This window comes from Phyllobates terribilis, unplaced genomic scaffold (genome assembly GCF_046119375.1).
Source record: "Phyllobates terribilis strain yellow unplaced genomic scaffold, ASM4611937v1 Scaffold_11__3_contigs__length_659146591, whole genome shotgun sequence".
Classification (NCBI taxonomy): Eukaryota; Metazoa; Chordata; class Amphibia; order Anura; family Dendrobatidae; genus Phyllobates; species Phyllobates terribilis.
The window spans coordinates 411,592,985-411,607,502 of NW_027362771.1; the positions used below are offsets into that span (position 1 = coordinate 411,592,985).

A 14,518-nucleotide genomic window follows, 5' to 3' on the forward strand; every position below is an offset into this window, starting at 1 on the left:
TTGTCAGTAAATTGAATGAGGGCAGAATAAATATTACTATAAAAACAATAGCAGAGCATTTACAGAGCATTATTGACATTAGCACATTATAGCCCATTTAAGGCTGTTGGTTACACCACTTTAGCCACAATACAGATCATGAGACCAAAAATCAGTCTATGTAGCTGCTACATCAACCTAAGGTACTGCTGGCACCCGAGGTTTTAGTCATGGTACCCTAGAGGTTGCAAGGCGACCCCATTTCCCTGCATTAAGCAGGGTTGTTACAGCGCATCAGTCACGCAGCCAAAGGAGGCGCTGCAGCGCCGTTGAACATGATAAAGTCACTTGTATGTTTTAGTATTTGAAAACTTCCAATTCAACTGAAGCATCAAAATAGAGTTCTTGGAAACTTTCACACCAGCAATGAGGAAATGACAGAATCTGACATCCTCCCCACGGCTATTAGTCTACATGACAGCAATTAAGTGACACACTGTAGTAACTCAATATAGCACTGACACTATAGATGCAAACAGGAATTGTCTGTTACATATATAGAAATCATTCTTACCCCCAGTACTCCATAAAGCTTCTTTACGTACCCTAATAATTATCCCTGACAAAAGTAATATGTAGCTACAATATTTCTGTTAGGGAAGAATAATATACGGACCTTGTGGCCAATAGGTGGTCTGGTGGCATTTCTGTTCCTCTGGCTTGGTAGAACATTAACTTGTGATTGTGTGTTTGTGCGGTCATTGCAGTCTATAGAAATTGCATTGATAGGATTAGTTGCTTGGAGGGGTGCGGTGTAGGACGTGGGGAAAGGATGGTAGAATCCCATGACCTGGGCACATGGCGCTGGCATCAGCTGGTAGTACATGTACTCTGTGGACACGGGTGGTTGAGCAGGTACAATGGGATAGGCAAGGTACGGTCCTGGAGGATTGGAGCTTGACTGTTGCCATCTAATATCATTTATATACAGGGGAAATTGTCTAAAAGAAGACATCATTACAAGATATATTAGAAATATTAACATTCACAAATTTTAGCTAAAATTATAGGCACAAGACACAAGCCATACTTTCTGAACAATCGGAAAATAAAGAGGAGTAAGAAAAGAAACAGAAAAATGGAAATATGGTAAAGTACGGATAGAGACCAAGGCAAAAAAAAAAAAAAAAAGGCGGTGTGGGCAATACAGAGCAAGTGAGAGGAGGGGATCGGTATTTTAAGGGATGGATGAATAACAACAGAGGCTGATTCTGAGGTACATCATCATTTTCTTCCTTCCCAAGACTAATTTGTTGAGAGATTCCACATGCTGTGCCCTTTCTAACCCTGCCATAGAGGGTCACATCTCATAAATAAGGAAAAACATTCACAAAAACTGCATCTTTATGTGGTGCCCTGTTATAAAAGATTTCCTTACAGGGAAAAAAAATTAGAATAAACTGTATCTAAACATTAACCAGTCAGGTCCCTGAATATTGTACAGTACACGTCCGGATACAGGTATAGGGTCACTGTATGGAAAAATTTTGTGTGAACCGAGACTCATAATTGTAAATCACTTTCAGCTCAAAGGCAATTTCCACATCTATTTTTGCCCCAACTTCATGGTTTTATTCACTTGTTTCCTAAAAGGTAACCAGATGTTCTTTATTGCTTCGTTTATAAGCAATAAGATGACAGCATGCCCCTGTCCAGGCTCTCGGCCAGTGGAGTGTGCACCATAACAGAGCCCATATATTAACCAGCAGTGTCCTGTATGGGTATACTGTAAGGTGACATTGAAGGGAGGCAGCAATACACTGCTGTATGTTACCATGACTAAGCAAACATTACCACATCTAAAGTGAAGGATCGCAGGATAATATTTACACAGAGCAGAAGGCAAAGTTCACTTAGTGGATACAGTACCCGGTGACAGGCTCTATTTATAGCCAGCAAGTGCCCTAAAATCAGAACAGCAGGCGAGAATTTGCATAGAGTTGATATATCACCGAGAAGAAGGCAAATTACCTATTGGATTGGTTTTCCTGCACAAAGGGGTAGCAGGTTATCAGATAGCTTGGAATGGGAGTAGATTCCAGTCCGCCAACATTTCCGCCGTCACCTGGAAGAGACATTGGGATTGCGATGGCCTCATTACCCTTCTTCTGAGGAACAAATGGCTCGACCTCAGCAGACAGCTTTCCATTCTAAAATGAAAGATAAAAATGCACACATTTAGGCATCACCAAAACTGAAAATAAAAATAAAACCTGATGCGCTAGAGAAATGGGATCCAACTTCACTAGTTACTAGAGATGAGCCAATCGATTTGTCCAGCAGTCACGTCAGTGTTCTGTGGCCTCAAGACCGGAGCGATTTAAACCCTTCCTACAAGCCGGAGCCCTCAGTGCAAAGTCATGCAAGTCGAGCCACAACAAGGACCTTGGGTTCAGCATAAATATCATTGGAGGTACTGGGGATTTTCATCAGTAAGGTGGAGATTTGCAGGGCACCGGTCAGGCGGCCAGAGACCACTGATGTGGCCGCTGGACCAGTGTCTTGAAACCGGAGCGCACCAGTCCCAAGCCTGACGGCTTCCTGAGCGACTGACTGGTCAGACCAGAGGCATGGTTCACTTGCTGGCCTAAACTTTACAATCTGATCCTGCAATCAGTGGTGCGCAAGGGCACTGTAGCTGGACAGATCCGAACGACTTAAGAACAGCGCTTACAAGCTGTACAGCAGAGAGCTTGTATGTGCTGCACTCCTTGTCTAGGAGACCGGCCACCTCTGATAGACATTAGAGGTGGCTGGTGATCTAAGCAATGAGCAGTAAATTACAGAATGAATATCTCGTCTGTGCCTGTAGAAGCGTTATATGGGACACAGAACAGCCATAGAGCTGACTCTGTGAGAAGGCGCTCGAAAAGCAATATGAAAGTTATTTGGCACGTGCCGTATATATTTGGTAATCTTTCCTGTTTATGCTTGGGTCCGTTTACACCATTGCGGTATTAGGAGTCAGGGTCGGCACTATACCTCACATGAGTATTTCTACAATATAGCACTAGTCTGACCAAGTGTAATAGAATTTAATGCAATACCTTCATTTCTATATGCAAGTCGAATAACTGGTCCAAAAGGTTATTGGAAGTGGTCCACACAGTGCTTTTTCTATATGGCACCAGTACCTTTACCAGTTTGTCAGACTCGTACCGAGCACATGCAAAGCCTGTGTCGTCACACTGTAATGCTCTCTACATATAGATCAGGCACATTTCAGCTGGGACATCCTAAAATAAACAGTGATGTGAAGTGCAGGCAAGTCCAGGTATAATCCATCTTTATACAAGAGAACACCTACTATTATTTCTATTAACAAGATTAACTCCATGACATCAGTGTAATCCATTCTAGGATAAAAATAGCCATTGTAAGCCTGCCCTGGGTGTATAGGAGGCAAGTGACACGTGCTAGGGAGGCAGCATTTACTACAGGCTAACCGCCATTTAATGTGAGCTATTGCACAATCTTCTGTTTAAAGGGACAGGGGACTAGAAGACGTTAAGGAACAACGCAGTGTCTCGTACAGACGGTATAAGGATATTACACAGATTTGTAGTGGACTGTACAATACGTAGATCTTACAGCACTCTGGTCTGGAGGTTTACAAAATTTACACTGTATCAAAATCTTTAGGCTGTGTGCCCACGATGCGTTTTTTAAGCGTTTCCGCAGCGGGAAAAACGCTGCAAAAACGCATGGGAGAAGGCCTGCCATGTTCCCCAATGATAATCCGCATGTGCTGTGCACATGCTGTGGAAATTTCCACTGCGGATTACCATTGCGGAAAAAAATGCAGTACTACCAATTATTTTGCGGAAGCGCTGCGTTTTCGCCGCCATTGACTTGCATTAGATCGCATGGATTACTCATCACTGTACATGCGCATTCCATGCGTTCTAATGTGCGGATGATACCCAGGTCTAGAGAAGAGGAGACTCTCCTCCGGACCTGGGTACCATAGAAAACTGTAAAAAAAAAAAAAAAAAAAAGAAATAAAAAATAAATATATACTTACCTTCTGGCGGCCCCCGCTGCACTCGTCCTTCATGCCAGCAGTTCGCGATGGACTGAAGGACCTGCGCTGACGTCATAGTCATGTGACGGGTCACGCGACGCTGACGTCGGCAGGTCCTTCAGTGTACCGCTGCCGGCAAGGGAGAACGGAGGGAAGTAAGACTGCAGGGGCCATCAGAAGGTAAGTATAGATTTATTTTTTTATTTTTTGACATTCTCTCAGGTCACACTATATAAATCCATGACGTTTGCATGGATTTATATAGTGTGACCTAGTTGTCACAAGCACTTTCCAAGTGATGCTAAAATCGCTTGGAAAGCGCTTGTCAACCCGCATGCGGAAATGCATGTGAAGAACGCTTCACATCCGCTTGTCCCTGGCAGGAAAAACACATGTACAATCCGCATGCGTTTTTTTTTGCCAGGGAGATGCAGAAACGCTCAGGAAAAAATCCTGAGCATTTCTGCATTGTGGGCACATAGCCTTAAAAGGAAATCTGTCAGCAGATTTTTGCTATTTAGTCTGAGGGCACCATGATGTAGGGGGCTGAGACTCTGATTCCAGTGATGTGTCACTTGCTGGGCTGCTTGCTGTCATTTTGGATACAATAATTTTTTTTTCTGCTGCAGATCTAGTGATCTGAATCCTAAGCTCTGTATAACCCTGATTGGCAGCTTCTGGGCATAGTGTAGATTGACAGCTCGCTGCCAATTGGTGGGGGGCGAGGTTACACAGAGAAGTTGAGTAAGAGGCACAAGACACCTAGTCCTGTAGTGATAATACACAGATAAAACACTGATTGTATTGAAACAGCAACAGTCTATTAAGTAACATCCCTAGAATCAGGCTCTCAGCCCCTACCTCAAGATGCTTTCAGATTGCATAGCAAAAACCTGCTGACAGATCCCCTTTACGCTGCATATTTATTATAACTTTTTATGTTACACTTTACATCTCAGACAATTTATTTCATTTGAACTAAAAAAGTCTAATTACTATAGTTTTATTATTAATCAATTGATTAAAAACAACAGTTCTTAAAGAAGTTGTCCACTACTTTGACAACTCATTATTATCATACCCCACGCTTGGCCACAATAAAATAAATAAACCTATACTCCCCTCCCGTGCTGGCACTTGCTCTCCCCGGGGCTCACGTGCTGTTGTTGTGACACATGATCCCGGCGCCCAATCAGCTCTGGCGTCACTGTCTCCGCCTCCTGTCAAACTGAACATGAAGAGGAAGTCAGATCAGCTGCAGCCTGGACTTCCTCTTCGTGCTCAATTCGACAGGAGGCGGGGCCTGTGACGCCAGTGCTGATTGGGCGCTGGGCTCACGTGTCACAACAACAGCACGGGAGCCCCTGGACCGTGAGTACGGTACCGGCACGGGAGGAGAGTATAAGCTTTATTATTTTATTGGGGGTCAAACATTTAGATCAAGAAGGGGTTGCCCAAATAGTGGACAACCCCTTTAAAGCCTAAGATTTAAAAAAACAAACAAAAAAACACGACTAGCTTCCATATAAATATCTTACCAAAACATTAAACTGGTGAGAATATTTATTCTGTGTTAGAAATTTCGGCATTCATGCAAAGGAAGGATCTGTCAGATAAGATCCCAGTGACTATAATGGGATTAAAGGTTTCTATTATTTTACTGGAAAAAGAATAGTGCAGAATGCTGCTCTCCTAAAGAATCTACAATTGAAGCCCCAAAAAGGAGCCAAAGAGGCAGATGTAAAAAGAGGCCTAGTAAATACACTGCCCCCACTGTTCATCCTGGTTGCAGCATGCATTATTTTCAGTGCTGCACTCAGATTTCCGCTGGTTGTTGCTGGGAACAGTCCACATTTTGTTGACAGACACATCTGCAATTGCTTAGGGTAGTTTGGATGCTAAACTGCTATTTGTTGCACTGCATTCTGGGAAGTAATGTTGATGTAGCAGTGACTTGTTTCAGTGTGGCAGAATGTGAATCGCTGCTCTAGATGACAATGTGTGCTATGGATGGAGCTATGCGACTGATTACATAAGCAGCTTTAATGTAAAAAGCAAGCATCCTTTGTAGCCGGCTCTAAGGGCTCATTCACATATCAGTGATATTTCTCTCATGCAAAAAAACGGTCAGCGTTTCATCAGTGCTTTTAATCAGTGTTATCAGTTGGGCAAGTGTGTACCATCAAAGTTTTGTCAGTGTTTGGGGAAAAAAAATTCTCCAGGCTCTCTATCAAACAATCTGAAAAATGGAAAGCAAATGGATGGCATTGGTAACAATTTGACATGTTGCCTATATAGTAAAACTTACCTGGCAATATAATTCTCCAGGTCTGTACAAGTATGCAGGTACCAAACATATATAGGTTTTGTTTTTATCATTAGGTTAAAAAAATGTATATACCGTATTCTTCAGATTTTAAGATGCACTTTTTCCCCCAAAATTTGGGAGGAAAAAGGGAGTGCGTCTTATAATGAGAAGGTATGCTATTTTACCTGGGGGTGGCATCAGTGGAGGGGGATCACAGATACAGGAGGTTGGCAGCGGCGGCAGGATTGGGGCGATGTCCTTCTGAGAGGACGGGGGTCCGCAGCATCCCCCCCACTTCTGCCGCAGTCGCCGCCAACCTCTTCAAGCAGTGACCCTGGCTCCTGTGACCCCCAACTCCACCTCCCCCCAGGTGAAACCAATTATAAGGCGGACCATTTTAATTTTAAAAAAAACAAAACAAACTTTTTTTCCTATTTTCCATCCCAAAATTTGGGGTGCATCTTATAATCTGCAAGATAGGGTAAATAATACAGAAATTTGTACAAAAAAACAAACAAAAAAAAAAACAAAAAAAAAAACGCTTGTCGCCATTTTCCAAGACCCAGAACGTTTTCATTTTTCGGCATATTGGGCTGTTTGACAGTTTTGTTTTTTTTTATTATTATTGTGTTTTATTATAATGTTGCAGCGGACAAAAAAAATGTCATTTTCTCTTTTCTCATTACGCCATTTACCAATTGGATTAATTTATTTTACATTTTGATAGCTCTGACATTTATGAACACAGTGATACCAAATGTGTATTTTTTTATTGTTTTATTTTTTAATGGTGCAAAAGGGGGGGGTGATTTCAACTTGTTTTTTTTTTTTTCATATTGTTAAAAACGATTTTTTTTCCACGTTTTACTGTATTTGTTAGTCCCCTTAGGAGACTTGAAGCTGCGATCGTCTCATCGTTTGTGCTATACATAGCAGGACTTCAGCACCGCTATGTATAGAGAACATCACGATCTGTGAACACCGGCCATTGTCGATAAATGTAAGGTCATGCACTTGGGATGAGGAAACAAAATGTACAATTAGGTACTAAAATAGTAAATATTGGGTAAAATAGACACGGAAAAAGACATGGGTATACTGGTGAACAACAAAGCCAACTTTAGTGACCAGTGTCAGGCAGCTAGTGCCAAGGGAAATAAAATCAAGGGATGTAATAAAAGACAAATGCTCATGGCAAAAAAAACCAAAAAACAGTTTTGCCTCTATAGGTCACTAGTGCAGCCACACATACGCTGGAGGCCAAAATTAAACGCAGTATTCCAAGAAGGACATAGCTGGACTAGAGCGGGTACAGAGAAGAGCGACCAAGGTTATAAAGGGAATAAGTGGACTGCAGTACCAAGACAGGTTATCAGACTTGGGGTTATTCAGTTTGGAAAACCGAAGGATTAGGAGCGATGGGAATGGACAAATAAATGAGGGGACAGTACAGAGATCTTTAGAATGAGCTTTTTACACCTATGCAATGATAAGGGGGCATCCTCTACGTCTAGAGGGAAGAAGGTTTAATCATCATAGACGGTGATTCTTTACTGTGAGAGCAGCGAGACTATAAAACTAAGTACAAGGAGGGTCTGCATGCCTTTCTTGTAAAATATAACATTACAGGTTATGAGCAAATATAACAAATTCTGCGATGGGGCGCTGATCCAGTGAACTCGTCTGATTACCGTATGATCCTCTAGATCAACATGTACGTTTATAAGTTAAACATGATGGGTTTTCCTTTAACCTTAAAACTTTGAAAATGTAAAATCCTAAAGCAGTATTACACGCACTGGCTAACACAACAGAGCAAATGCGGATTGGTAAAGTCTACTCAGCTAACATAGGGGAGGGCCAGAGCAGGATATTCTTCTCATGTAGGACATTCAAATACCCAGATAGAGTGTGGAGAAAAGAGATGCTTTGCTAGGATAACCCTTATGGGTGTTAAATGAAATACATTAAAGGGATTGTCTACCACTCGGACAACCCCTTCTCAATCACTAGGTTTCATGCCTCATAAAATAATAACAGCTATAGTGACCTCCAATGCGGGTGTCAATCTAGCAGTGTCAGCACTGGTCATCCCGGTGCTCACATGACATTATGTCACGCAATCCCCAAGGCCAATCAGTGGCTCCCTCACTCTCCCCTCCTTCGGACATAACTGACATTCAGAGGAAATCAGAGATTCGGCTACCCTCTCACTTCCTCCAGATATCTGATTTGTCCAAAGGAGGGGAGATTGAAGGAGCCACTGATTAGCCAGAAGGATCATGTGACAATGTCAAGCGAGCCCCAGGAGAGCCAATGCTGACACCACAGGTGAGTATAGGTGTTATTTTATAAGGGGGAACAGTGAATGAGAAGGGGGTTGTCTGAGTGGTGGACAACCCCTCTAAGGAATGCAGAGAGTTCTACTTTATCTGCATACTTTTATAATCAAAAATCTACTAAAATTTCTACTGAAATTTTTATCACATTTTTGTTATATTTATAGTTCTGGAAACATTCAGCTCAAATAATATATGTGAGATTCCACCAGCAACAGTATATCTATCATTAACAACTCCAGAACTGAGTCACTGAGTTAAAAAGTGCAATACATGGAGAGGAAAAGTTACATTTTGTGAACAATAATAAAAGATGAAGGGAAATGGAAAACAATGGGGTTTTATGTATCTGAAAACGTGATGATAAACCAAAGCTTACCTTATCCGGAAATAGAGGAAAACTGTAAAGGAAATGAAGATTAAGTGTACATGGTTCTATATAAAATCACAAACAAAGGGCAGGGCTACAACGCAAATATCTGCAATTTCATTCCATCACTACAAGTAGAAAATGCAAATGACACAATTTACATCAGTCCTAATTTCATAATAGCCATCCGGTAGCAGGAGCGATAGGAAGAAACTGAAGTCATGCAAATTTCCAGCAATTTGTCTGTGACTATAGAGGAGGAATTTCTCAAGACTTGCATTTACTACACCAGAAAGTGAAATTTAAAAATTTATGACAATTTTTTTTTTTAAATAAACAATGGTAAAGTTCCTAACCACTGCTCACTTTTTAAGACAATGGCGATGTTAGTGCAAAATTGAAAAAAAGTTGCACAATATACAGTTATATGAAAAAGTTAGGGCACCCCTATTAATCTTAAGCTTAATGTTTTATAAAAATTGGTGTTTTTGCAACAGCTATTTCAGTTTGATATATGTAATAACTGTTGGACACAGTAATGTTTCTGCCTTGAAATGAGGTTTATTGTACTAACAGAAAATGTGCAATCTGCATTCAAACAAAATTTGTCAGGTGCATAAGTATGGGCACCCTTATCATTTTCTTGTTTTAAATACTCCTACCTACTTTTTACTGACTTACTAAAGCACTTTTTTTGGTTTTGTAACCTCATTGAGCTTTGAACTTCATAGCCAGGTGTATGCAATCATGAGAAAAGCTACTTAAAGTGGCCACTTGCAAGTTGTTCTCCTGTTTGAATCTCCTCTGAAGAGTGGCATCATGGGCTCCTCAAAACAACTGTCAAATGATCTGAAAACAAAGATTATTCAACATAGTTGTTCAGGGGAAGGATACAAAAAGCTGTCGCAGCGATTTAACCTGTCAGTTTCCACTGTGAGGAACATAGTAAGGAAATGGAAGAACACAGGGACAGTTCTTGTTAAGGCCAGAAGTGGCAGGCCAAGAAAAACATCAGAAAGGCAGAGAAGAAGAATGGTGAGATCAGTCAAGGACAATCCTCAGACCACCTCCAGAGAGCTGCAGCATCAACTTGCTGCAGATGGTGTCACTGTGCATCGGTCAACTATACAACGCACTTTGCACAAGGAGAAGCTGTATGGGAGAGTGATGCGAAAGAAGCCGTTTCTGCAAGCACGCCACAAACAGAGTCGGCTGAGGTATGCAAAAGCACATTTGGAGAAGCCAATTTCTTTTTGGAAGAAGGTCCTGTGGACTGATGAAACCAAGATTGAGTTGTTTGGTCATACAAAAAGGCGTTATGCATGGCGGCAAAAAAACACAGCATTCCAAGAAAAACACTTGCTACCCACAGTAAAATTTGGTGGAGGTTCCATCATGCTTTGGGGCTGTGTGGCCAATGCCGGCACCGGGAACCTTGTTAAAGATGAGGGACGCATGGATTCCACTCAGTATCAGCAGATTCTTGACAATAATGTTCAAGAATCAGTGATAAAGTTGAAGTTACGCAGGGGATGGATCTTTCAGCAAGACAATGATCCAAAACACCGCTCCAAATCTACTCAGGCATTCATGCAGAGGAACAATTACAATGTTCTGGAATGGCCATCCCAGTCCCCAGACCTGAATATCATTGAACATCTGTGGGATCATTTGAAGAGGGCTGTCCATGCTCGGCGACCATCAAACTTTACTGAACTGGAATTGTTTTCTAAAGAGGAATGGTCAAAAATACCTTCATCCAGGAACTCATTAAAAGCTACAGGAAGCGACTAGAGGCTGTTATTTTTGCAAAAGGAGGATCTACTAAATATTAATGTCACTTTTCTGGTGAGGTGCCCATACTTATGCACCTGTCAAATTTTGTTTGAATGCAGATTGCACATTTTCTGTTAGTACAATAAACCTCATTTCAAGGCAGAAGCATTACTGTGTCCAACAGTTATTACATATATCAAACTGAAATAGCTGTTGCAAAAACACCAATTTTTATAAAACATTAAGCTTAAGATTAATAGGGGTGCCCAAACTTTTTCATATAACTGTATATATATTTTCTTTTTATTTGCAACATTATTACATCAGTAAACTTGCACACAAGGAAAGAGGAATTCCCGCCTAGTTGTGTAGCACACGTCTATTATCTCCTGACATGTCAGAAGCTATCTGTGGGGATGTGCTAGTTGAATCCCAACTTTTTGACAGAGGAAAGAAGCTGCATCTATAAAAGTGTATAATGAGCACGTCACATGTCTCCTTTCCTTCACTGCTCCGTATAGAAGCTGTAATACACTGCAGGAAAATGTCATATGGCTACAAGATGAGAGCTAGTGCTAGGAATTCTCTTGCGCAATATGGCATGCAATGAAGTAATGACTACGCCAAGCCTCTTCAAAGTAACAGATTCATTAAGGAAGCAATTATAAAACAATTCAGTGAACAATGCAATCGTAAGCAAACAACTCAACCTTAACTTATGTAAGGAGAAAGGATCTGCGGGAGGTCATGAGCAGAGAACAATTTCATGTCAATAACATCCCTCTTCACCGTCAATTAAAGGGTTTGGTATCTCAGACTATACTGTGTGCACAATTATTCGAAAATTGAGAATTTTGACACTAAGGCTGTGTGTCCACGATGCGTTTTTCAAGCGTTTCCTCAGCGGCAATTCCGCAGCAGAAACGCTTAAAAAACGCATGGTAGGAGGCCGGCCATGTCCCCCAATGATAATCCGCATGTGCTGTGCACATGCTGTGGAAATTTCCGCTGCGGGTTATCATTGCAGAAAAAACCGCAGTACTACCAATTATTTTGCGGAAGCGCTGCGTTTTCGCCGCCATTGACTTGCATTGGAACACATGTAATCCGCATCACTGCATCTGTACATGCGGAATCCATGCGTTTCAATGTGCGGATGGTACCCGGGTGTAGAGGACAGGAGACTCTCCTCCAGACCCGGGTACCATAGAACAGGGTTCCCCAACTCCAGTCCTCAAGGCCCACCAACAGGTCATGTTTTCAGGATTTCCTTAGTATTGTACAGGTGGTGTAATTATGGTCTGTGCAGGTGATGGAATTATCACCTGAGCAATAGTAAGGAAATCCTGAAAACATGACCTGTTGGTGGGCCTTGAGGACTGGAGTTGGGGAACCCTGCCATAGAACCTGTAAAAAAAAGAATAAGACTATCACATATTGACCCCAACAACTCCCCTCTGTTGGAGGAACTGTGGACAACATGGAGACCTGCTTCATATTTTCTGGGAATGCCCAAAAATCAGGAAAATTTGGGCACAAACTTCAAAATTAATTAACAGTCTAACAAGCCAAGTAATCATGCTTACACCCCAAAAAGCCCTTTTATCTCTAGAATTGGAATCTTTGACTTCACAAACCAGATTTCTCATTATTCATATATGTTTGGTAATCAAAAACTCCATTGCATTCAACTGGAAGAAACCAGAACCCCCCCCCCCCCCCCCCCCCCCCCCCCCCCCGTTTCTTTGAAATATTAGACAGGATTTCACTTCACAGATCATACGAGATAAGATACTTGGTTCAACAAGGAATTTAAAAAAATGGTCCTTATGGTCTAAAAAATTCCCTGACTAAGAAGTTCATAGAAATCATATATTTCTTCATAAATAAAACCTTCCGGCAGAGGTTTCTTCTGTCTTTTTTAGAGTATATGCTTTGTTATTGCTATAAAAAAGCACAAACTGACATGAACTCTTACATTGTGTCATTGTAAGTTCTATTTTTCTTATCATTTGTTTTGGACAAATTGTACTAAATCACTTGTTCATCCTCCTTCCCTTCTTCCAATCCCTTTCCCTCCCCTCATCCCCTGCCCTTTATGAACCTTGTTTGCGTTCATGTTTGTATTATCATAAAATTCAATAAAAATCATTGAAAAAATAAAAAAAAAGAATAAAAAAAACCCAAATATTATACTTACCTTCTGATGGCCCCCGGTGCGCTTGTCTTCACTTGCTGGCAGATCACAGTGGACTGAAGGACCTGCGCTGACATCATTTAGTCATGTGACGGCAGGTCCTTCAGTGTAGTGTACCGCGAGCTGCTGGGAAGCCGAGACGCATCGGATAAAGACTTCGGGGGCCATCATAGGGTAAGTATAGATTTATTTTTTTATTTTTTAACATAGTTTACGGTCACACTCTATAAATCCATGTCGTTTGCATGGATTTATATAGTGTGACCAAGTTGTCAAGCACTTTCCAAGTGATGCTAAAATCGCCTGGAAAGCGCTTGTCAACCCGCATGTGGAAATGCAAGTGAAGAACGCTTCACATCCGCATGTCCCTGGCATGTACAATCCGCATGCGTTTTTTCTGCCAGGGAGATGCAGAAACGCTCAGGAAAAATCCGGAGCATTTCTGCATCGTGGGCACATAGCCTATCACCATTTTTATGTATATTTTCCAACATCAAGCTGTATAAACTCGAATGCTTATTGGTCTCAGCAAGGAAGACGGAAACCCGACCACCACGGAGCAAGACACATAAGATGAAACAAGACTGGGCCAAGAAATATCTGAAGACAGATTTTTCAAAGGTTTTATGGACTGATGAGATGACAGTGACTCTTGACGGACCAGATGGATGGGCCAGTGGCTGGATCAGTAAAGGTCACAGACCTCCACTTCGACCCTAGCAAGGTGGAGGAGGGTACTGCTATGGGCAGGTATTATTAAAGGTGAGCTAGTTGGATCTTTTTGGGGTCAAGATGGATTCAAAAACAACTCCCAAACCTACTGCCAGTCTTTAGAAGACACTTTCATCAAACGGTATTGTAAAAAAAAAAAAAAAAAAAAAAAAAAAAAAGTCTTCATCTTTCAAGAAATTCATGAGTTTTCTGCAGGAGAATGCTCCATCATACCATCGAAGTCTCCACTGCTTGGCTAGCCAATTAAAGGCCTTGAAGATGAAAGAATAATGACATGACTCCTTCATTACTTGATCTAAACCCAATTGAGAACTTGTGGGCCCTTCTTAAATAGAAGATTTACAGTGAATTAAAACAGACACCTCTCTCAACATTGTCTGGGAGGCGGTGGTTGCTGCTACCCAAAAAGGTCATCAACAGATTAAGAAACTGACAGACTCCATAAATAGAAGACTTAGGACTTATGAAGTAGAAGAGTAGCTTATATTGGTCAATAATATTTTTTATTATGTCAGAAATGTATTTTTGTACATTTTGAGTTGTTTGGTTATCATTCTCACTTTAACAGATGGAAATAAAATGGAGATGGGAAAAAATACTTTTGACTTATTTGGATAATAATTCTGTACACAAATAGTTGCTTAACAATTAAGCACACAGATGTTATTCTCCTAAGAAAGACAAAACCTCACTTACTTTCTTAAAGGGGTTGTCCACTACTCGGACAACCCCT

The 14,518-nt window shown here is 41.3% G+C and overlaps 1 protein-coding gene across 1 annotated transcript in view; it reads right to left on the reverse strand.

Moving 5' to 3' along the window:
- The window catches only part of SECISBP2L (SECIS binding protein 2 like), a 42,945-nt gene extending 33,760 nt beyond the window's left edge, over positions 1-9,185 (reverse strand). The window contains exons 1-3 of the mRNA XM_073653075.1: positions 9,090-9,185; positions 2,011-2,189; positions 656-980 (exon numbers count right to left, since the gene is read on the reverse strand). Coding sequence (XP_073509176.1) covers positions 656-980; positions 2,011-2,117 — 432 coding nt within the window. The 5' untranslated portion in view covers positions 2,118-2,189; positions 9,090-9,185. The remainder of the gene's footprint in view (positions 1-655; positions 981-2,010; positions 2,190-9,089) is intronic.
- Between the last annotated feature and the right edge of the window lie 5,333 nt (positions 9,186-14,518).